At 34.0% G+C, this 25,952-nt stretch overlaps 1 protein-coding gene across 1 annotated transcript in view; it reads right to left on the reverse strand.

Annotated features, from left to right (window-relative positions):
- The window catches only part of LOC140446981 (uncharacterized), a 222,450-nt gene that overhangs the window by 1,797 nt on the left and 194,701 nt on the right, over nt 1–25,952 (reverse strand). Inside the window, exon 2 of the mRNA XM_072539575.1 lies at nt 16,522–16,727. Within this exon, the coding sequence (XP_072395676.1) occupies nt 16,522–16,727 (206 nt within the window). The remainder of the gene's footprint in view (nt 1–16,521; nt 16,728–25,952) is intronic.

Here is a 25,952-nt window from a genome sequence, read left to right on the forward strand (position 1 = left end):
AAAAATGATATCTTATTTTTTATTGCTCATAAAAGGTTCTCTTTTTTTTAAGTGTGTTTTTTACCAGCTTTTCATTTAGCTTACTTACTAAAAAGTCAACTCTTTTTCAAAAGTCAACCATTTTTCAAACTGTTTTGTAATAGCAAATTTAATACAATCTTGCAGTATTTTTAATACATCTTAAAAATGAACCCTTATAAAATCTATATCGATTTACAGAATACTTCTAGAAAGACAAGTCTTCTCATGGCGCCGTCTCTTAGTGATCCTACTGATCTTTTGCCCTGTACTTTTCCTTCCAGCATAACTTGAAGTAATTCGTATCTTTCGCCTCTCAACACATAGCCCAAGTATTGCATTTTCCTCTCTTTGATTATTCTTAGTAATTCTTTTTGTTTACACTTGCGACGAAGTACCTCAACATTAGTAACTCTTTGTATCCATGGAATTCTCAACATTCGTCTGTATATATACATCTCAAAGGCATCTATTCTTTTTTCTATTTCAGAGTTCATTGTCCAACTTTCACAGCCATACAGTAAGACAGAAAAAACGTAACATCTGATCATTCGGATTCTAAGCTGCAGACTAAGGTCTGATCTTGTAAAAAATTTTTTCATGCTCATGAATGCTTTCCTTGCTTGTTCGATTCTTGATAGGATTTCTTTTTTTGGATTGCACTGACTATTGATATTTGTTCCCAAATATTTTATGGAATTTACCTGTTCTATTATTGGACCCTTGGCATATAGATGTACGTTTATTGGTGTCTTTGAAAATACTAAAGTTTTAGTTTTGGAAACGTTTAGTTGTAAACCGAACATTTCGCTGTGGTGAACTACCGCATTTATTATATTTCGTAGTTCTTTTGCGCTGCTTGCTATTAAGACGGTATCATCAGCATATCTGATGTTGTCTATGCTGATTCCGTTAATCTTAATTCCGCCTTGGACCTCGTCTAATGCTTCTCTGAATATAGACTCCGAATACGGAGTAATTAAACAGTAGCCATGATAAGACGCAACCCTATCTCACTCCTCGTCGGATTTGTATATCTTCGGATGTTGTGTGCTCTATTTCAATTGTTGCCGTTTGGTGCCAGTATAGTTCTGAGATAATTCGCAAGTCTTGTTCGTCAACTCCAGTTGTTCTCAGAATTTCGATCATCTTTTGATGGTTAACGCAGTCAAATGCTTTTCGATAGTCAATAAAACATGCATATACATCTACATTCATGTCTCTGCATCATTGCGTTAACACATTTAAAGCAAAGAGAGTCTTTCGTGTTCCCAATCCGTTTCGAAATCCGAATTGAGCGTCACTCATCTGGAACTCGCACTTCTTGTAAATTCGTGTATGGGTAATTCTGAGGAAAGTTTTAAGGACGTGAGACATTAAGCTTAATATTCGATAATCATCGCATTGTGAGGAATTCGATTTTTTTGGTAATGCTACGAATGTTGATTTTAGCCAGTCTGTTGGTATTTTACCTGTCATATATCTTATTGAATAGTGCTGTTATTAATAGGATTTTACTTTCGTTATCTGCAATAAGTGTTAGTATTTCGACATTGATATTGTCTGGACCGGTGGCTTTTCCATCTTACTGAGATTTTACTGCGTGAATCACTTCTTCTTTGGTTATTTCTGGGCCTTTTTCATTTATTCGATTATCTGTGGATGGTGAAGCACAAGGTCTATCGTCGTCAAAAAGAGTTTGTATGTATTCTTTCCATCTCTCTAGTTTATCTTTTGTACCCATAATTACAGAAAAGAAAGACAAGTACAGTTGATTAAATAATTGCTCTCTATAAACGGCTATGATGATAAGTCACACCGTTTATCCAGTAAGGTAACGATGCCATCTAGGAAAGAAATCTAAACTACCAACATTTGACATTTCATCATATTCGTTTCATATACGTTTTTTGACGTATTTCTTTAATGCGTTTGAAAGAAATGGTAATATAATGTTTAGTTTATTTAATCTTAAGTTCCTTCATGAGTTTCAGGTTAAAACTCATTGGCGCCCATTTTGTTTTGTAGTTTAGCTGTATTCAGTGTTGCTTAGTTTTCTTTTATTAAACTATTATCTAATTATTATCTACCTTTATTTATATATGGTCTTTAATCTGTACTTTTCTATCATTTGTATCCTTACCCACCCCCAATGAAGCTCTTGACTTGAGCAAAGTGTCTTCGTTAAGATTTGGTGAACGATCAGTTTTTTTTTCATCTAATTTTGTTAGCTTTTTCGTTACAATATAAGTATGACGTTAAATGAAATGTTTATTCTTTGATGTGGTAGATACAGTTTCATCCCATACATGCCAAGAAAAATCAGCACAGTATGGAATAAAAGCATTTATTTTAAGCGATTCTAAGACTTTTATGTCACCAATATGGAGATTTATTGTGGTAAACAACCGGAAAGGCCGTTTTAAAAATCAACCAAAGCAGGAGATATAGTTCACCGCTTACTAGAACCATAGAAAGGTAAAAATCGAAACCTAACTTAAGACAATGAATATATTATTTACCTATCCGTTTGCAAAGGAACTGCTACCGAGAAAGTGATATTAGTTAAAAACCAAAAGGAGATTCCACTACAGTTTTTACCAGATAAAAAGAGACAACCTGGATCGTCAATATTTGGATTCCAAAAAACATCACCATAGTCTCATTTTTTCCAATTAAATATGGTCAAAACGTATTATTGTAATATATTGACTTAGGTTATGTTTTTATGATCTATACGACAGGGCCTGCAAAAGGCAAAGGATAATTTTTGTAGCAATGAGACTTTTAAATTATACTCCAATTTCAGATATTATAAATTATAAAAATCTTTAATGGACAATTATTATCTCATCTCGGTATTAAAAGACTATCAGTAGTTAACAAGTAATCTGATCCCTATATATTTAACCAATCTAACGTGTGGTTGTGTAAGCCTCGAAATCCAGCTCAAATATCGTGCAGTCAATAATAAAAATATTAACCAAAGGAACTTGCACAAGTATGTAATAATCCTGAAGATGATTTAATATTTAAGGTCATTTACTTTTAATATCATGCAAACATTGCAAACCAGGACTGGGCTTTGTTCCGCATAGTATGTATATAATTAGATTTTAATAATTATAAATATAAGACCAAACATTTTCTTTCATGATTTTTATAAACTATATAGGTACATATTATGGTGTAAGAGGTTTTTGAAACTGCTTTCTCATGGAATGTTTAAATCAATATCGGAACAACAATCTACGGAACCAGCTATAAATTACGAATGGAAGAATGTGAAAAAATGCATTCAAAACGAAAAAAACTATGTTAGGTTTTGTTTTATAATGTGTAAAAAGTCCGAGTAGAGTATATTATGTTACACATCGTTTAAATTAAATCACGACACGAAATTAGATCACGTGGTACGATCAGAGGATGACAGAGTGTTAAAGACAGTGTTTTTTTAAAGACCAGATGGTAGAAGATCAGTAGGCCGACCGAAAAAACAAAGGAAGGATGATGTTGAAGCCGATTTATCTAGAATTGGGGTACATCAATGGGAAATAGAAGCGCAAGATCGTAGAGGATGGAGGGCGATAGTGAATGCGGCGAAGACTCTCCCCGAGTTGTAACGCCAGTGAAGAAGAAGATACGAAAGAGCTACACATAATCTCTTCGCAATCAAGACGTATTAATAAATCAAAATTTTAAGAAAATTTAGAGCACGAGCGCTCAAACAAAATATGTATTTTAATATAGTCTGCTGCTAAAAATGTTGTGAATTTAAGGTTTTGCACTTTTAACTCTGCCCACTGGTATTGAGTAAATGTGAATTGTTAATTTCAATCAAAAAAGCGCTGAATTTACTGCGTATATTTTAAATAATAAATTACATTGTTGTTAGTTGTTACATATGTTGTTGTTTTCAATAAATATACTATGTTTAGTATATTAGAATGTCCTCAGGCTATTTTTTTAATTAATTAATAGTTTATAAGACGAAGAACTCTTAATTTCAATAAAAAAACGCGGATTTTACTGCTTGTATTTTAAAAAATAAGTTACATTACCCTACATAATTTGTTCAGCATTCAACGGATCGTTCTGAAATTTTTACGGAAGTTACTTTTTATATAGATGAGTGTAACCTATGAGTATAGAAGGTGTGACTCATAAGGATAACATATTTATAATAAAACTAATAAGCGTAGCTAACATTTTATCAATTTCAAAATTTTTAACTTTTGTCTCTATAACTTTTTGAGCGATTGTGATATGTTGATAAATGTCCCGCCCACTGCCACTGCCATTTTAAAGATTTAATGCTGTGGATTACATCCATAACCTTGGTTTTCTGTCTGATCCATTCTATTGTTTTTCGATCTCTCTTTGTTATACCTAACATGCATCGCTTCATTGACCTTTGAGTGACTTTGAATTTCGATATTATCTCGTTCTTTAGTGTCCAAGTTTCGCAGCCGTATGTCATGATTAGTAGTATACACTGATCGAATGATTTTTTCTTCAGATGGAGTGACATCTTCGATTTAAATATAACTGCATTTCGACCTAAATATGCCCAATTCAGTTTCATTCTTCTGTTGATTTCTGGAAGTGAGGAGCCAGATTTATGTATTAATTGTCCCAGGTATACATACTCGTCTACTGCCTCAAGTGCATTGTTGTTTATTATTACATCTTGGACATCCAATACCTCGTTGTACATGGTTTTTGTTTTTGTTAAGTTCATTTTTATTAGGCCAACCTCATTGCTAGCTGCATTTAGGTCGCTTATCAGTTCTTGTAGTTCTGCAGGAATATTAGCAATCAGAACGATGTCATCTGCAAATGTTAAATGGTTGGATATTCCTTTGTTCTGCCAGTTCATTTTGTTAAATATATTTTCTAGAGTTGTAGTGAAGAGTGTTGGTGATATAGCGTCTCCTTATCGGACGCCTCTGTTAGTGGGAAATTGTGGAGTGTTTTCATAAATTTTTACCTTAGCTTTTGCTTGTCTGTATATATTTGCTAAAGTCTCTATGTACGGTTTGTCAATTACTTGGTTGATAAAAGCTTCTATTACTGCTTTGGGATATATAAAAGCATTCTCGAAATCTATGAAGGTTAATGTTAGCGGTATTTCATATTCTTTAGCTCTTCTCATTAGTTCTCGAAACGTATGGATATGATCCATCCACTTCTGAAGCCAGATTACTCTCTTGGCTGTGCAGCATCTAATGCATTTGTTAATCTGTTGTTGATGACTTTTGTGACTATATTGTATAAGATTGGGAGTAAACTTATAGGCCTGTAGTTTTTGATATCCTCTTTGCTACCTTTCTTATGAATGAGATTTATGTTTGCTGTATTCCAGTGGTCTGGTATGCATCTTTATCTTAGGCAGTTCGTAAATATGCTTGCTAAGATTTTCCAGATTTTTTGCCAGCGTGTTTAAGCAGTTCCAGTGTTATGCTATCTATTCCAGCTGCTTTACCCCTTTTCATTTTTTTTCTACTCTCTTACTAGTAAATTGTATATTACGTACTATTTGAATGCTAAGTAAATACATCAAAACATATACTGGCACGTAATGACTAGCACGTAATAAAAAAAATTACGCTTCAGTTCTATAAAAATGTGTAATATCACATAAGCCTTGTAAGTCAGTTGGTCGAGTTACCATGGAAACGAATTAACAGACGTTATTTTGACAGATTAAAAATTATTAATCTGTCAGTGTAAATATACTGGTAATTTAAATACAGATAAATAAAATGAGTTTATCGAATAGGGAAGATGAATTTAGTAGCACACCACCCAATATTATGCAGTTAGCTGCGAACACTACCGAGAACCTATTACCATAAAAATCTAGAGGAAGATATGAAAAGGTATATCAGCAATTTATGGATTGGCGTACAATAAATTATGTAAATTCATTTTCTGAAAACGTACTCTTGGCTTATTTTGGAGAAATCGCTAAGAAATTTAAATCATCCTCATTATGGGCAATATATTCTAAGCTAAGAAGTGTTATAACTTTGAAAAATAATGTTAGTATTGAAAATTACCCGAAATTGCGAGCTTATCTAAAAAGGCAATCAGAAGGTTTTACAAACAAAAAATGGAGCTCCTGATGTACAGCACTTGTTAATAAAGGTATGTTATTTAAAAGTATAACATAAATGTGCCTACTTATAATACTTTTATTTTAAGGTTATTGCAATTATTGGAATATGTGGAGCTTGTAGGAAACAAGAATTAAAAAATCTTAAAATTTGTGAGATTGATGATTTAAGTACCACGTTATTGGTTAAAATTCCTGATACGAAAACCAAAATATGTAAATCTTTCGTTATTTACGAAAATTTCTATAAAATCTGCAAACAATATATAGAAATTCGACTACAGATTAGCGATCCGCAAATAAATTAATTTTTTCTTAATTATCAAAGAAGTAAATGCATGAAACAGGTGGTAGGATTAAACAAAATAGGCGGTGTTCCTAAACAAATAGCCGAATATTTAAAGTTACCAGATCCCAAAATGTACACAATTTCAATAGAATTATAAATTCAATTGAAAGTAATTTACAGACCTTTACATACACTGAAAATACCAATGTTCAAAAAGAACACACCGTACAGTTTACGTCATCTCACCATTCACCACGTATTATTGAATAACTGCAAAACTCGGATAAGGGTATAGTTATAAATAATTGCCAAAATTTTACAATTATTAATTATTATAAATAAATGATTAATTTAAATTGTTCCCGAATTTTGTTAAATAAATAAAAGTTACTTGTTATACTTTTTATTTTTATAAATGAAAATAATCGTAGAAAAAGTATAGTACACAACTTGAGTTGTAAGCTTATTACATGGTTGTAAAATTACTGCGCTCGCCTATACGCGGCTGGCGCGCAACTTTTTTACTCGCATGTAATAAGCTTCTTACAACTCTCGTTATGTAATATACTATTTTGTAATTTTCTGCAGGTGCATCTTCTTGGTTACTGATTGCTTCTTCAACAGGTGCATCTTCTTGGTTACTGATTGCTTCTTCAAGTGTTTCAGGGGCTTTGCATAGTTCGCTGTAGAATTTAGTAACGAGTTGTATTATTTCATTTCTGTCTGTAATTCTGGTGTTTTCGTTTGTTAGAGCAACGATTTGCTTGTTTCCAATGGTTAATGCTTTTCTTATTTTCTTATATTTTTTTCTGTTTGCGATTGCATTTTCTATCAGTCTTTCATTGTATTTTCTTATGTCTTCGTTAATACTTTTTCTTATTGTCTTACAAAGTTCTGTGTATTGTATTCTCTGTATGTTGCTACTTACTTTTATTTCACTTCTTTGTTTTAGTATTAATTCTTGCGGGTCCCTGATTTCTTTGACATTATCAAGGATTATTTCCATTAATTGAGAGCTGAAATTTATTTATTACACTGACATGTTTTATTGTAGCAATCCTGTTGACTAGAATGAAGTCAATTTCGTTCTTATTGGTTCCAGTTGGTGCTATCCAAGTTCATTTTCTGTTCGATTTTTTCTTAAAGAATGTATTTGCATTTGGCATGTTTTGGTAGTGTGCAAACTGAACCATTCTTTCCTGCCTTTCATTTCTCTCACCGACTCCATACTTTCCCACGACTTGTTCCTTGTCATTTCTCTTTCCCACTTTGGCATTAAAGTCGCCAATTATAAATACTTGAAGTGTAGAGTGCAGTAAAATATTACTGTAGAGTTCCTCTATTTCTTCGTCAGAGTGAGTAATAGTTGGGGTGTATATTTGTATAATTTATATATTGTATCTCTTTGATAATTGCAAGGTTAACTCTGTCCGAGATATTAGTTATTTCTACAAGTCTTCGTTTCGATTTTTTGTTAATTAGGAATCCAATACCGCCTGTTTTGCCCGTTGATGTGCCTCGGTAGTAGAATGTGTTTCCTGGCGCTAATTCCAATAGCTCTTTATCTTTCCGTCTTACTTCGCTGATTCCTATGACGTCCCATTTTATATTTTCAGTTTCTTTTTCCAGTTCTACAAGTCTGGATGGATATGATGTCAAGCGGCAGGTATATGTCGCTATTTACAGCGTTGTTGTTTTATTTGGGTAGCGGTTAAGACTCGACAGATTCTTAGCACCCTTTGTCCTCCTGGCTTGATCCCGAAAGCTACCCATATCAGGGCCATTTGGGCCTACCGAGAATGATGGCCATGATTTGAATATATTGTTCATGTTAGGGGTTGTGAGGCTTACTTTACCACGCTGCCTCAATGCGGGGTGGTAAGGGTTCTCTGGTGTGTTCCGATTATAAGGCGTCGAAACCCGCCTTTCACCCTCTTCCTTCTGCTATATAAAGTACTCTCATAATAAGCCATATATTGCCAGGGATTACGCGATTTATGTCTTCGTAGACATAAAAGATAAAATTCGTCGGCAGAGCTGACTGACTTTTTAAATCAGCTGTGGCTCATTTGTCCCTATCAGTTAGGCGTTTACCGGAGATTTTAATGATTTAATTTAAATTTTAATTTTTTCTAATTTGAATTAAAAATAATGGGGATTGCCTGTATATCAGTTCAATGGGGTTTGATTTGCAGTAATAGGGAGGAAGACCACAATATCAATTTTATGTGTTTTTGCATCCACTGCATAACGTACTGGAGGTTTATTTAATTTTAAAATTTGTATCAATTCAATTTTTACAGATTTTTCAGGAAAACTAATGGTTCTGCCTTTTAGTCACTAAATGAGATCCATTGCTGTAACCGAACCTTTTGGTAACAGTTCTATCACCTGCTGAATAAATTCTTCAAAAACATCATCACTGTTCATATTTTCATGGTAGTCTACTGTTTTTTTGGATTGAAATTTTAAAAAACAACCTTCTAAAAGCCCGTTATCACTTTCAATATGTGTTATTATTTAGGCGTCGTCCCTTACTGGAATAAACCTTTAATCCTGTAGATAATCCTTCCAAAAAAGGCTGTTGTGAAGATTGAACGTTTGTGTCCTGCCACATTTTACCCACTGTGTAACCATCGTTCACTCAAGTTTCGTCTAAATAAAATATTGATTTACCTCCTGCACGTAATTTAAAAATGGTTCCGACGTATCTCCGTCTCTAATAAACAATTTCCTCAGTATCAAGAGTTGCTTTTCTATCATGTTTTGAATTTGAACTTCAAGAGTTTCCCAAAACTTTGGCAAGTGTTGGTACCTCTTTCCTAAAATAGAACTCGTGAATTTGTCTTCTTATTCCGCATTTAATTTGTTCAGTAAATTTAACATTTTTTAATTAGTTCCTTCCTTTCTAACGTAAGAGGAGAAGTGAGTTTATTTATTTTTAAATTAGATTATTTCACAATTGATTTCCCAGAAGATTTTTAGAATGCATTAATCAAAGCAGTCAAACGGTGTCTAAAAAAGTAGGTAGAATGCGTTACCCGCATCATCTTAGTTGATGTTTTACATAAATTAATTTGCACAATTTTGTTTTATATGGACGTCCGTGGTGGGAAGAATCCCTGTAATTATGCAAAAATCAGTGATGGAATGTTTACAACTTAGGAAAGGGTTTGCGAAATACTGTGTGGTTAGTTCGTTAAAAATCATGAAAATTCATTGCTCGCAATAAGAATTGCAAATTATAAAAAACCTTTTAGTTTAAATGCAATAAATATCTAATGAAATAAAACAATTTGTTTTTTTTAAGGTGCGGCATTAAAAAAATTAACTCTTGGCATTTTTAATACTTTTACGACGTCCTGAAGGACGTTTAGGACGTTTGACGTCCTAAAAAGAATTGTATCCTGTTACAGATATTATTGAATATACCTATATGAGAAAAAAATCTTTGAAATAGCGTTAGCAAATAAAGAAATAGGTGTTGGTGTAACTTAAGTTAAACTTGATAGAATATCTGCAATATCTGTTACGGTAAGATGTAATGAATAAGAAAAATGAAGTTTCACCTTCAATGAACCTTCCACAGCATCCAATATGTGTTATTTCGGCGGCCTTTGTCCACAGGAATTTTTAGTAGGTGGTATCTTTCTACGTGGTAAAGTAGAAGACAAACTAAAAGAATGGACAAATTACATTACGAACCTATTCGACACGATAGGATTAGTTCATCTCCGGATATTACTAACTGCGACGAATCCCTAATAACACCCTCTGATGTATTTTAAGCCATAAAGTCATCAAAGAATGGCAAAATGACAGGTCCTGATTCCTGATGAAATTCAAAGTTTATATTATATGTTAAAATATAATATGTTTATAAAAACAATAACAATGTTTTCGAGGCTATACCATTTCAATACCACTTATACCAGCAGATACCTATCTAATGGTTGTTATTGACTTTCAAAATGTATTTAATCGTACTCTATAGTATAGTACTCTATATTGATTGAAGCTCTAAAAGACATTGGTTTGGATGGCAGAGACGTTCGTATAATTGCAAATTTGCAGCATAAGTTGTAGTAGACTGTATGGAATCACAAGTTCTCAATATTAAAAGAAGATTAAAAGTAGGACTGCATCTTGTCGCCGTGCTGTTTAACGTTTACTCCGAGAGAATTTTCAGAAATGCACTTTCCGAAAAACAAGAAGGAATAATTGTGAACGAAAAAGACATCAAGAATTTACGATATGCGGACGCCACAGTACTCCTAACTTCTAGTCAAGAAGATCTACATACACTTCTCATAGTGTCGTTGAGAGCTGTAGAGAAGCAGATCTGAATCTGAATATACATTAAATCAAAATAATGTTAAAGTAAACAACAGAAAATAAAAACCGTCTGTATATGTAAATACTGCAGAACTTGACCAGAAGTTAGTCACATTGTTTATCTTTGATATCAGTTAAATTGAAACGCAGAGAGTCATGGTGAAATTAGATCCAGAATAGATCAGGTCAGAGCAGCTTTCAGAAGGATGTGCAAGGCATTGTGTAGCAGTGATTTACAATTGTCGTTGCGGATTCATCTATTTCATTGATTATTATTATCCAGATTTAGAGATATGGCCCACACTCCCTCTAAGGGGAAAATTCACTCATCCCAGATACCTACGGTATCAGAAGGATTGAGCTCTGGTGGGACTCCTTCCGTGTTATCGAGCCCTAGGTGAGTTGGTATGCTGGAGTATCTCCCAAAAATGTTCGTTCACATCTGGACGTTGAGAGCAGTACATCTTTCTGCATGGTCTTGTAGAGATGTTCATTCAGACCTAGCTTTTTTATGTTTTCTAGGAGGTTCTCCGGAATGATTCTAGTAGTAGAGAGAATAATAGGTATTGTCTGGGTACATTTCATTCTCCACTGTCTTCGTATTTGAATTTCCAGATCCCTGTACTTCGCGATCTTTTCGTTCTGTTTAAGATTATTGTTGTTGGGTATCGCCACATCAATTAGTGTTGTTTGTCTCTTTATTTTATTAACTAGGATCTGGTCTATTATGTGCCACTGTTTGGTCTGTGAGCACAGTGCGGTCCCAGTATAGCTTGTAGTTATCATTCTCAAGTATACATTCAGGAACGTATTGATAATATGGAAGATGGTTTGATTGGAGAAGTCCCAGTTTGATGGCTATCTCTTGATGAGGGATCTTTCCTACTGAGTCGTGCCGTTCCTTATATTCAGTTGCAGCAAATGCCTGGTAGCCCCCGGTAAGGTGTTAGATGGTTTCTTGAGCTTGACATCCATATCGGCATTTGTCATTTTGGACCTGAGGGTCTTTGATGATATATTTCAGGTAATTTTTGGTTAGTATAACCTGATCCTGAATAGGGAGTAATGAACCCTCTGTTTCAGGGAACAACTTTCCTGATGTCAGTCAGTAGTTCGACGCTATATTGTCGACATGGTCTTGACTGACCTCATTAGGATGTCGCCTGTGAAGAGGTCATCCAGGTGCGCATTTTTTCGTTCTTAGTAAGATGGTTTATGCGCATTTCTGGTTCCCTCAGTTTGATCGGTTTTGTATCATTTACTGCACAAATCGCGCGATGTAGAGTAGATCTGCTCGCATCTGAAAATAAGTTCTTAAATTAGTAATGTTTTTCTAGTTGCTCACTTATATCCATAAGTCCTCATCCTCCTAAATACCGCGCTAGTGTCGCTCTTTCTACTGCACTTCGAGGATGGTGTTTTTGTGCCTTTGTGAGGTGTGTTCGTACTTTTCGCTGACGATTTTCTATATCCGTTTTTGTCCACTTAACAATACCAAATGAGTAGCTAAGCGCGGAACATGCATAGGTGTTTAGTGCCTTAAACAAATTTTTACTATTAAGGTGTGAACGAAGCAGCTGTTTTACTCTTTGTATAAACTCAGCAGTTATCTCAGTTTTCATTTGCTTATGGTCAATCTTCCGCGCTTACTTTATTCCGAGGTATTTATACATATCATTTACACCCATGGCCTCGATGTTCTGGCCGTTTTGCGGGAATCCACCGGGCTGAACCTGTCCTTTGATTATATTTAAGACACGGCACTTGTCAAGGCCGAAGTGCATACTTATGTCATTAAAGAAATTTTCCACTGTTTTCAGCATGTGATCCAAGTAGCTTCGAGTGGATGCCAATAGTTTTAAATCATTCATATACAATAGATGATTAAGCTTTGTCACAACCGTAGTGTTATTTTTGATGCTAAAACCTGTGTCAGTTGAGTTCGGTAGCTGGAATAGGGGGTTCATCGCTAGACAAAACCACAGTGGGCTCAACGAGTCTCCTTGAAATAGGCCCCGGCTGATTACAATATTTTCAGTTTCGATATTGTTTTCATCAGGTATTTGGAGGTGAATTTTTATCTTCCAATCTGACATTATATGTTTTAAAAAGATCACTATGTTATCATCGACTGAATCAAACGCTTTCTTGTAGTCGATGAAAGCAGTAAAGAGATTCCTTTTTTTGCTATATGCTTGGTTAGAAATGACAGAGTCGATGATAAGTTGTTCTTTGCAGCCCATGGAACCCTTAGCGCACCCTTTCTGTTGAGGCTCTATGATATTGTTTAGAGTACAGTGTTGGTAGATACGCCGGGCTACACAGGATATGACCAATTTATACAGAGTTGGAAGACAAGTAATTGGGCGATACTTGGTTGGACCTTGGGTGTTATTTTGATCTTTTGGTATTAAATAAGTTGTTTCCTGGGTTAGAAAAGATGGTATTTCCTGAGGATTAGAAATACTGTGATTAATTAATGCTGATAAGCACTCATGAATACTCCAGAACTTCATAAGCCAGAAGTTCTGAATGCCGTCTGGTCCAGGATATTTCCAGTTATGAAGCTCTTTGATAATATTTGAAACTTCTTTAGTAGTAAAGGGTTCGTAGGGAGCAGTAACGTAGTGTTGACAGTTGTGCGCCGTATCTTCGATCCATCCAGCATTGGTGTTAAGAGCAGCTGGCGTGGAAAGTTAATTTCCCCAAAACTCATGGATTTCTTCTTGGCTTGGGTACGATTTATTGGCACTTTCTGCAGTAGAATTGAGTTTCCGATAGAAGGCCTTCTCGGCATTCTCAAAAAGCATATTGTTGGATTTTCGTTTGTTACTAATTTTGTATCTCCTTAGTCGGCCTGAGTAAACGGAAAGTTTTTGTTTTAATGTATCCAGGCACTGTAATTATGGAGCGAGCGAGACGCATATAAAATGTTCTCAGATCAAGTGAAAGCAGTTTTATACCAACGATATTAATTATATTATATTTGTGTACTTTTTTTAATGTCTTTTGCAATTTTTGAAATTTCTTGCCATTTTCATTTCATAGACCCCCAATTTTTTTGCCCCCATAGACCACTTGCAGATTTTCATCGACCGCTGGAGGTGGATATAGACCACTTTGGAAATCACTGGTCTACCCTTTACTAATATTGAACTAATTAATTGTTGTTATGTTTTAAATTAGATAATGGAATATGTCAAAAGTGGTTGGATTTAAGTATAGCAAATACCGATACCAAACGAATTGGCTTAAAATAAATTGTTCATGTTGGCGGCCAAGTTTAAAACATCCTGTATGAAATATCAATGAGTTAGACATATGGATTTAATGGGTAAGCGCTTAAGAGATATCGCTATTCAATTGGGATTTTTTCAAAATTTTGAAAAACATCGAAATATCTTGAAAATACTTTATTTTTCTATAGGACATTGCGCACAAATTGTATCTAAAATTTCATGTAGAATTCGAAAATAAAATAAAAATATATTAGGTTCTATTCAAAATAACAAAATTGACGTCTACTTCTTGTATAACCGAAAGTGCCACATTCAAGATATTATATTTCAACTCAGCGTCATCTGACGTTTCAAAACTACAGCTTCGTAAAAATTTGTTGCGCCACACCCTGTATATTTACATATATCTTCACATATATATATATATATATATATATATATATATATATATATATATACAGTGTTATATGACATTTTGTAGTGTGTATTTTGAACTTGGTCAATTATATAGACAATCCAAGACCCCTAACACCCGTTACCTCGACGCCTACTCATATCAAAAACAATTTGTCAGTGATAATAATTTAAAGTTATTACAAATAACGCAAACAGAAGCTAAAATACCATTAGCAAACACAAATACATCTATCAACAACTGATGTCTGCATGGCATACGAGTGACCATATTGCTTACAATTCTCGGAATATAAATTGAAATTAAGTGATTTGTCCAAATATATCGCTTCTGAGTGTCAAAAATATCACTGATGGATGGATCGTTATAATTACATTCATCTTTGTTCTAAGAAATATTTACTCATGCATATGCATCTGTCCTATAAAAATATGGTAAGTAATATATTTTCCTGAAGCAATCAAAAATTAAAAGGTTAAATGAGGTCAATAATGTATGAAAAAATAGTAAAAACTACTTACTGGATTATTTTTACAACAAAAAATATAGAAAACAGCAGAGAAAAAAGAGAATACAGGAAACGAAAAAGGTAAATGTAACAAAATTTAACATTAAAATTGCTTTTTGGAAATTCATCATTCATCAAAGAGGAATCATCTTTACTTTTATAATACTAAAAATATTTGGCCTCTCTACAGTAAGAGATAGGCGATAATATTGATACACTTTAGAAATTCAGTTGAATTACTACGATTTCTTCATTCTGTTACACTCGTGTTATTTATAAATTTCAATGGTGTACCTAAAATCACTTAGTTTTTATAAGGAGTGCCGCCGAGGTAGTGCCATTCGTATTTCAATCCGAGTAATAACTTCTAATTTTAATTTACGTCTTGAAAAAGACAAAAGTAAATTACAGAACCGTAGATCTTATCCTTTAATGTCAATGAAAAAGCAACCAATATCCATTTTGTTTAGTTATGCAAGATAGTTGTACGGATCTTCCTACTCACGACATATCTAGCATGCCTAGATAGTGTCCGCAAGGACATATGATTTAACGCGCTTCTTCAGAGTTGGAGAAATACGTGATTTCAGATAGAAAAGATACTTCAAATAAATATTTTAATACTAAATAAATATTACAATGAAGAAAGAATATTACTAACTATTTTTTTCTTTTTCAAGATTTGCCTTTTACTGACAGTCAGATCAGATTATCAGCAAAACTTGTTAATTTGTCCTTTGTAATGAAACTATTAACTGATTCGTTAAGACAACTTACTAAAATTAGATAATTTACTAGTATTCAGAAACAAATTCAATTATTTTAACGAAATTATTTAATGTGCAAAAATGCTACGAAGCTGCCAAGAGTGGCCCAATAATCAAAAAGATTATGGCCACTGTATTTTGGGATTGCAAAGGCATAATTGTACTATCTTGAAAAAGGTAAAAATATCAATGGCCAATATTTATGTGTATTATTGGAATAAATTGAAGCAGGAAATCAGTGGAAAACGGCTCCATATGCAGAAGAAAAAAGAGTGGTTTTTCCGAGACCGGAAGACGTTATGACGACAAGAGCGTTATGACGACGGCAAAAATTCATGAGTTGGGCTTAGAATTGCTTTCTCATCCGGCTTATTCTTCTGATGTGACCCCTTCAATTATTATGTGTTCCCAAATCTGAACAGATTGCTCGTAACTAAAAAATTCAGCTTGAAAGAAGAGATAATCGAAAAAACGAGCGCCTGTTTTACACAGCTTCCAGAATCGTATTATTGTGACATTGTGACGAGGAATGATATGATTTAAAAGAGGCAAAATACACCAAAAATTCACTTTGCTGCACACAAATCAAATATATAAATTTTCGTTCATTTACTATAAAAATATTCACTTTTCAGTGACATGAGTGTTGCAATTTAAAAAAAATGTTTATGGTGTTTCTAAAAGAAAAACTAGTCTCTGATGTTATTGGAGTTTGATCTTACGTGAACTTTAAATTAACCGGCTAAATAAACAGAAATAGAATGGAGAAAAAATAAAAAAAAAACTAAACTAAACTTTCTTAAAATTGTAGTAAGTAAAATTTATTCCTTACCTGTAGAGTTAAGACTTTAGTCTGGCCTTTGCACAGCGAAAGACTGTTGGGTAGGGGACCAGCTTGTAGACTGAGATGTCGTAGTGGCAATCTTAAGGATAATGGTCCTTGGGCACATGACGACGATACCAACAATTGACCACATCTGACTGACACCTTTCTCGGCCACCAGTTTCTATCGTTCCCAAACTTCAAAAGTAAATCGCCTGAAACAAAAGCCATATTTAGAATACGAACGCTTTTAAAAAATAATTGAGTTTTTAAAATTGTCCAGCTTTAAAAGAGCTGTGGAATGAAACAAATGTGTACTCGAGAACATATTCACACGTCATCATCATCAATGGTACAACAGCCCTATAGCAAAACTTCGACCTTTCCAAGGCCGGCAACCCTATGCATTGCCAATTGGATTCTTCTTATTACACCGTCTCCTTTCGCAGGTTGGCGATCTAAATCGCAATTATAGCTTTGGAAACTGATGCACGAAAGATTTCTGCGGATGAGCGGTCAAACCATTTCTTCAGGTCTTTCAGTCATGAGTTCTGGCGTCTTCCTACTGATCTTTTGTCCTGTTTTTTGCCCTCCCATATGATTTGGAGTAATTCATATCTTTGACCTTCCAACATATGACCCAAATATGGTATTTTCAACTCTTTGATTATGCTTTGATTATGCCAATTTGATGCACCTATTTTTCTAGCATATTCGTTTATCCCATTCTTATATTCAAGTTTTGGCCTACTTCCCACAGGCTGTGACATAGAGATTTATCTAGGAGGGTTTTTCTGCTGTGATCTTGCTAGATGTCCTGTCCAACTTAGTCTTTACTTTACTTTACTAGTTTGTATTTATAATATATTTCATAATACCTCCTCCTTCAAACACGTTTTTCACAGATGTCACCGAATATTACTCTTAAGATTGATTCTTCGTTCAAATATGTGCATGAGGTTTTTATCTGTCTTGAAATGGTCCATGTTTCATGGTAGTATAACGGCTCTTGTTAACGAACGTTTTTTTCAACGGGTAACGGGCCGATGCTAAACGGGTACCCGTGTCGACGGTTCATAAATTTCAAGGGATATGCGTCCGTTGACAGTATGGAATCTCCGAAATATCGTCAGTTTTAAAGTAACAAGTGCACGCAATATATGTTATATCATGTTGTCGTCAAAGCAAAAAGTTATACTAGCGTATTATTTGTATAAAAAATGCAGAAGAAACGGGAGAAGCGTAAAACAAAAATATGGATACATCCTATTTTGTTAGAAAGAGAAAAGTATGCTGCTTTCCATACACTTTACGAAGAATTGAAAAAAGACGAAACAAAATTCTTCAATTACTTCCGAATGGGTCAAGAAACTTTCCGCAAATTGTTAGGAATAGTACATGATAAATTAAATCGCTGATTAAATTAAATTAATACATGAGCTGTTTATTTTTATAGCTTTCCGTGGTTTTATCCCACAACACAGGTCGATTTTCTACCGCACTTATTAAAATTTTCATAGCAAAATCCATATTTTTGCGGCAACAAAGGAAGAAATTTATTGAAACAACGGATGCTCGCCCAACGCCGTTAACACACTTCCATAAACTAAAATGGTTCACTGAGGGTTCACGGTACCGGCCCGTCGAACGTCTTGCCGAGGGGTACTGGATACGTAGACGGTGAAAAGTTAACCAACGGGTTGGTTGCCGTTGCGTGAACAAACATTCATAAGAACCTGAAAGACACTGAGCAACGGCCGACGGGACGGTGTCAAAAACGACCCGTTGACCGTTGTCGTTAACAAGAGCTCTAAGGGTTTTGCTTTTGACCATCAGTAGTAAAAGTACCATTTAAAAATATTTTTTTTGGAATATCGTGTTTCCTTTTTCTACAGTAAAAGAGCGAAATAGAAGTGATTTTAAAGCGTTTATTGAGACAAACATATCGAGAAGTTTGTTTAAATCTTATCCAAAAGAGGCCTTAATTCCCTAATTGTTTTAAGTACTTTTACAGTGTACACTCTATATACATCAATCGCCGGTGATTTGTCTTGAATTCTGCATTCAGCAAATTTTAAAAATAAATCTTTAAACATTGCAACCTATTCATAAACTTTTTCATATTTATAATGTTGCGATTTTGAACAGTCTCTTCATTATTATTATTATTATTGTGTCTGGCGAAACACAACACGTAAGCGAAAGTTTCTCGGTAGTTAAGACAGAGCCTGTATGTACTTGGTAAGGTGAATCATCATACGACCATTTAAGCACAACAATTTAGATATTAATACGTTTGCATGGGCGTTAGCTAGTCGGTGGATGCAAGAATAACATTTTTGGACGATGAGAGAAATGACTAACATGACTAATGATTGATAAATCTTCCATAAGGAATATTTATTTAATTAGTAAAGGTTAATGAAACAGATCCAGTGCATTGCTTAGCAGCTCTTAGAAAATTGACTTTATTTACTGTTTGGAAAGCTATTCACTAGTGACATCTCAGTTTTATAATCGTTTATATTAGGTATGATGCTCTCTATGTAAGTGGTTCCTATATAATAAGTTTTAACTGTTTTTATATGAGGACACTTTTTATATTTCCAAGTTTTCTTTTAAACATTATTTACAGCGCATTTGGTCTTAAACTTCTGCTCTTCTCAATATGCGCTCAGTGTATCCTTTGTTTCTCAATATGCGCTCAGTGTATCCTTTGTGTTTGAACGGTTCCGGTTATGTTCCCATGATTAATTCATTATTGAATTTTATGATTGCAGCACCGTTTTACCTTCTCACGAATTTTCTTCTCGTATTCTTGAGATTTCTGTATTTTTATTTTGTAATTTTTCCTCCTATATTATAACAATTTTTAATTGAAGGTAACTCATCTACAAACTGAACTAAGAGCTAACGGCAACGATGTTAAATGTCAGAAGTAAATTCTTACCGGTACTTACCGGGGTCATTTTTATTGTGTATGCTTCGATAATGTGGATAAGTGAAAAGTAAGATGGTTCCAAAAAATTTGTCTCTGTAACAATATACCTTCTGCATACCGGTGCGAACTTATCATCAAGCGTCCATATCTGCATAGGCATGATGTGTTATGTATGTTGTGAATGTGACTTTGTTTTATATTTATTAAATAGACTTTATTATATTTATAAACTTTTTTTAAATAGTTTTAGAGGTAAGTAAACAACAGACAAATAGCAGAATAACATGATGGATGTTTATTCTTTTTATAGCACTAAAATAGATGCCGTAGCGGGTCCAAGTAATGTACCAAGAAAGCGGAAGTTTTTTTATATCGGTAGAAGAAAAGCAGATTGTCTCTAGAGTGCATGAATAATTTAAAAAATACACTTCGTACAGTGGAAGGTGTAGCTCATTGTTCATTTTTAAAGGGAGTATCCGTGTCGATAATTGAACGCATTGTACGTAAAAAAAGGTGACTGGGATTGTGCAAGCTCCAAAAGTACATTGTCCTGGAAAAAAAATTGAATTGGATGAGTACCAGAAACATTTTGTATGCACTACTATTCATTCTTTCTTTTTTGAGAATAAAGCGCCAACCCTCGAATCCCTTCGGACAGAGGTAATGGAGAATGATGTTTTTCCAAAAAGGAGCAAAGAGAGTCATGGCGATGAAAATATTTTCACTATTAGATAGGTTCGTTCTGTCCATAAAAATATTTATTATCTAGACAAAACGCGGGTGAATGCTGGACACATAGTATCTAAGATCTGGCAAGATACTACTGTATAGTAACGAGTTATCGTCAAGCATTTGTCGATAGTTTATCAACAGGGTTACGTGAACCAACGGGTAAAAGGCAACGACTGATTGGCGCTCATATAGGTAGTGAGAGTGACTTTTTAGACGATAGTGCACTAATTTTTTATCAAAAAAAAAACGGGGGATTATCACGAAGGATAGTACACAGACATGTAGAGTTGGTTAGAACAAAAAGGAATTCCATTTCCGAGGACATAGTTAAGACTAAGCTTATAAATGCCATTAGACAGCATCGTGACAGATATCGCCAGCATGTTGTAGATATAATGGCTCGTGCTAAAGGCCTCAATCACCATTTTGAGACTTCCTCCTTACATAGCTCGTGAAAACGTGACATAACATTTCTAATGTCCAACGTTTATTAGAACTCGCAATGGAACGAATACGGAAAGATGACTGATTACAATAGAGAGGTACCTTGTAACGATTAAAACGTTACATTTTTGTTCTTATTAATTTCAAAGTACTTTCTATTCTTTTCTGCTCGTACTATTTGATTCCCGTTGATAATAACTTCTTTTTCCTTTGTTTTTATTCCTATATTTCATTTCAATATTTTCCTACTACAAATAAATCCACCGATTAATTTCTTAAGTCCCCTCGTAGTTGTACCTGCGCTTACTTTACTTACATACAAGAAACAGAAACCCCACTACTAAATAATTTACTTGTATGAATCCGATTCGATTTACTTCCAGTTAAAATAAACCAGCAACCAACAAGGTACTCAATAAAAATAAATCTTCGTGGTCAGAAACGTCCAACAGTCTGGGTAAGTTTAATACTTTGTTCTTTTTACAACGACAACATATTTTTATACATTAATCAAGAACATGAGCACTGTTATTTTTTCTTATAATTTTGTGTACGCTAGTACTTAAAAACCGCTTAGAATTTTTATTATTACATATTTCCTTTTTACCTATACTTGCTGTAATAATAATAATTCAATATAAATCTCACTAGCATGAATCATACAACTTTGCTTTTTCGTTTTCCATTTAATAATTAATTAATCTATTAATTGCAATTCCTAATTCGTGAGTTTTGGCAACATCAGAGAATTCTGAATCGGTATGCAGGTCTTAGAGAGAAGAGCTTTCCGCTTGCCAGAATTCTTCTGTTGTTGGACAAAACTCGTGTCATGACAAATTTTATATCGGCTTTTGTTTTTCCAGCCACCTGGTTTAGATTTGAGAAAATGCACCTGGTTTAGATTTGAGAAAATGCACCTGGTTTAGATTTGAGAAAATACACGTGGTTTTTGGTTTAAGAAAATAGAGGCATGGTTTTGATGCAGATAATTTATGGATCGAGTTGAGAAGAGAGCAACAGCAGGATCTCTTATGGAAGTTAAGCTAAGTTTCTTTCTTTCTTTGAATTTGTGTATAGATTCTTAATTCTCTGTTATCAAAACCTCAATTTTTTAATTATTATTAAATTCTAATTTGTTATTTTATTAATTTATCAATTAATAAAGAGATGTGTTTGCAAAACCTATTTTATTAATAATTCCCGATTTCTCCAAAATTAATTAGTTTATGACGAACAACACCCCTGAGGAGAGGTTTTAATGTGCAATGGATGAGCTAGATGTTACAATCTCTATCGGAACAAAAAAAAGTCCTTCAAAAACTGTTTAAAAAAATGGGGGTATGTCATAAAACATTCATATCCACGAAACATTGTCAAATACCATAGATCCATTGTTGATGATAAATATTTGTTTCTATTCGTTTTCTTCAGCTTAAGTACAACCCTTGTTATAATTCCTTCTTAATAAGAATAAGACGTAAACCTTTACGGTTCTATAAACATCCTGTGCGAACTTTCAATAAGCTTAATGCATATCAATAAATACTTTATCACATTATGAAATTATACCGTTAGCAGTTACTGCTTATGTATCAGTATTGTAAATTTAATTGCTGTGGTAATGAGACAGCGGTACTTTCATTTTTTTTTTCTTAGTGTATACACATATCGTTAATTCCTAAACGGTGCCATTTGAATTATGATACACTCTGTTAATTAATTCTGATACAAAAATATTAATTATTACAATTTTAACAATTTTACGATTTATTATGTGTCCTGCATACACATTGGCGTATCTATAGAGAATTTGGTTATCCCGTAGATAAATTTATATTACGTTCTACAAATATCGTCGTACAAAAATATCGTTGTCTTCGCCTGTCTTAGTTATCTGATCATTTTGTGACGGTGAGAAAAGTGTTTGACTCAAGAGAACCAATGGGACGACGTACTAGAGGTACAGAGGTAGACTGAAACTTGGGTACCTGGACAACTTGGACTTAAAATCAATCGAAGTTAAACGATGAAGAAGAGTTGCTAGATATAGGACGGAAGAGGAAATGTCTAATAATGTGGTAATGATGATAATGATGAATTTCATCTTTAACTCTGTTTCAGATAACTAGCGTCAATGTCAATACTTATCCAAAACCCAAAGTTTGACCATTGTTCAACAACGGTAGATGGAGAAGGGTATAATCCTGACAATATTTATGTCAGGAAGACAGTTTGCACAACACAACAACAGGTAACCAAAGTGGTGGATGAACTTATTCCAAGAAAGCAGCACATCGTAATCATGGCTGCAGTTAGAGACATTTCTCTCCCGAGAAAGGTACTTTCCAACGCAGTTATAATTTCGAAAAGAATTTTGTACATTGTCGATAGTGACACGGAGGCATATACCTCGAAGCCACCGCATTCAGTTCGTTTTAAAACTAACCGGCTTAACCGTGAAGGAATAGCAGGCTAAGTACAGCGTAGATCCACTCTGATGATATCAGTCAGACTAGCTACATACCTTATAAAATTCCTGAAAGGTCAGAATAGGAAAATTTACCAAACTATTGAATTATCTCGATATAAAACATAATCGCAGACGGGCGGTGGAAGGTTAATAAACACCTTAATAACGACCCTACTGCACCACGTCTAAACCTCTCAAACGTGATTGCAGGTCAAATAGCTAGCCAGCTATTATTAAGTACTAAGTAGTAAGACTATGAGCAGGAAAACAAAAGAGATTGTAACAAGAGTAAAAAATTTCCCATCCAGAATGTTCACCTTTGGAGAATTGTAAACAGCTATCCAACAAATGACAGAAAAAAAATTGTTTGGTCCAGTTGATATCAGGACAGAACAGATAAATTTTTTTGGAAATATTACCAACCAATTGCAGAAAGTTGCACTTGCAGTTCAAAGTAAAATTGTGTTGAAAGCTTCAACCTTTCGAAACTTCGGGGGAAAATTTATGCAGTCGTATTCCTGAAAGCATGAAAGGCATCTCGAAGCGTGGATAATAAAACAGTCTGAAATAAAAAAATTAAACTTATTTGAGATGTGATGTTACAGGAGAATTCATAGAATAACGTGGACTGAAAAAGTAATTAATATAGAGGTGTTACAAAGAATGAAGAAAGAATGTGAAGTAATAAAAACTGTTAAAATTAGAAATATATAATATCTGGGTCACATAATGAGGGGCGAGAAGTACGTATTACTTAAGTTAATTATGCAAGGGAAGATACAAGGGAAGAGAAACCCACGACGACGTAAAATATCCTGGCTAAGAAATTTGAGAGAGTGGTTCGGTTGCAGCTCATTAAAATTATTCAGAAGCCCGGCCAATAAAATTAAAATAGCGATGATGATTTCCAACCTCCGATAGGAGAAAGAACCTGAAGAAGAATTTCTGAAAGTGAGGAAATCATCAAGAGTCAGAAAAGCTTCGCTCAGTCTTGATACTACACCACATAATTATTAGAAATAATGGTCCTGAGGAGACTTTCCTATATTTTTTACGAAAACATTTTTCCGGAACAATTTTAGGTTTAAATCAGAAAAGTCTTGCGGCAGTCGGATTTTGAACATTACGCAGTATATCGAGAATGGATTTGAGAAACGAATGGTTACTGAACATTCTATACAAGGAGAACCATTGCAAACCATTTGTCAATACATACCACCTCACTACAGACTTACAAGCATAATCAGGGGTATGTTGCAAAACAGAAGATTCTACGTATCATCTTTACCATATAATATTTACCACAAGGTCCATTCAATATGCCAACTAAATGGAGATATTTATTCGTATGACGAATATTTGAAATTATTCGAAAATTGTCAAGCTGACAGACAAGCTATGAGCTATAAGCGTATCTAGAATATTTTATTTATAAACATTAGCCGTAGCACTTGGTGTATGCACTATATCATACATTAGATGATGATATAGTGTTATCACAGAAAAAGAAAGGCAGCTGAAATAGAGAAAAAGAAGCAGATAGCAAAGTGGCCCTCTTCAAATCAAAATCTTCATTCACAGCATTATTCAAAGAACTACACAACTACACCCTTAACGAAACATCTTAGACTACACTGCACTATAAAAAGAGAGTGTACTAGACAACAGACAACAGGATATTAATTCAGATGCACTTGGAGTTAATGTACAATTGGAGGCCTTTTAACAGACTGAAGTTGGGGATATTACACTGCAAGGGTAAGAGAGTAGAGTGAGTGAACCATTCTTTGAACAACTGCAAGTCCTGAATTATCTACAGCATATGGACCAATAGGTTGTTTGCCAGTATTGCTTGCCAGTTATGCCAGTTTTAAATTGGTAGTATAATATGTCTTCGAATCTACTAAAGCGTATATTTTTAGTCTGTACTCATTGGGTTTACTCGAAATATATTGGCGGAAACTGCACCTTCCGCGGAAAGCTTCAAATTTCTCATAGATCGTAACGTTTTTATACGGAGTGTAAGCTGATTTGCAGTTAGCAACAAGACAGTGGAAGCAAGAACTGGAAACGAGCCTTTGACATTTTTAGACGGAGTTGCTCTACACCTATCCCGTTGTTATTCCACATTTCATCAACGTGTAGGTAATGTGATACACTAAACAAAGTCGAGATATCGTCAAGGAATACAGAGCGGAGCGGATAGGTTTTGGTGGGGAAAATTGAAATAAATTTGAACTGTCTATTACGGTAAATGGAAATTTTTTGTTACTTCTATGCCTATATCTTTAAGTGCAAATGTAGTTATTCACTTAGTGTACGCAAATTTAACATTTCTTCTCCTTGATATCTCAGACTCTTAGTTTACATTTTCCATTACGGGCTTTCTCTGCCTTTGTGTGCAGATATCTTTCTAGTAAATTCCCTTTACATATTGTTATTTATATTGTTATTTAAATGTTTTTTTCTTCTTTCTTTTTGGTAAATCCATTTTCATTTAAATTATTTCTTTCCACCATTGATGCATTTCCTATTTATTCCTAGCAATTAGTATCGCATTATTTATATATTATATGTAATTAATAATTATTGTGTTAATATGACTTTTTTGTTCTTCTTCTTGTTCTAAGATGACCATCTATGTATTTATGAATCTAAAAAAAATTATTTGCCGTCTGTGTTCGTTTTGTTTGTATTTTTTAATACATATCTTTTAAGCATTTGTCAGTTTTTAAAAGCAATAATCCTTTATTCAATTAGAATTTTTTAAACCCTATTAGACATGTCTATGCTTCGAAATAGTCTTATCTTGAATTTTATTGGTATGTCCAACTTAATGTGAATACTCTGTTA

The sequence above is a fragment of the Diabrotica undecimpunctata genome, chromosome 7 (genome assembly GCF_040954645.1).
Source record: "Diabrotica undecimpunctata isolate CICGRU chromosome 7, icDiaUnde3, whole genome shotgun sequence".
NCBI classification, from domain to species: Eukaryota; Metazoa; Arthropoda; class Insecta; order Coleoptera; family Chrysomelidae; genus Diabrotica; species Diabrotica undecimpunctata.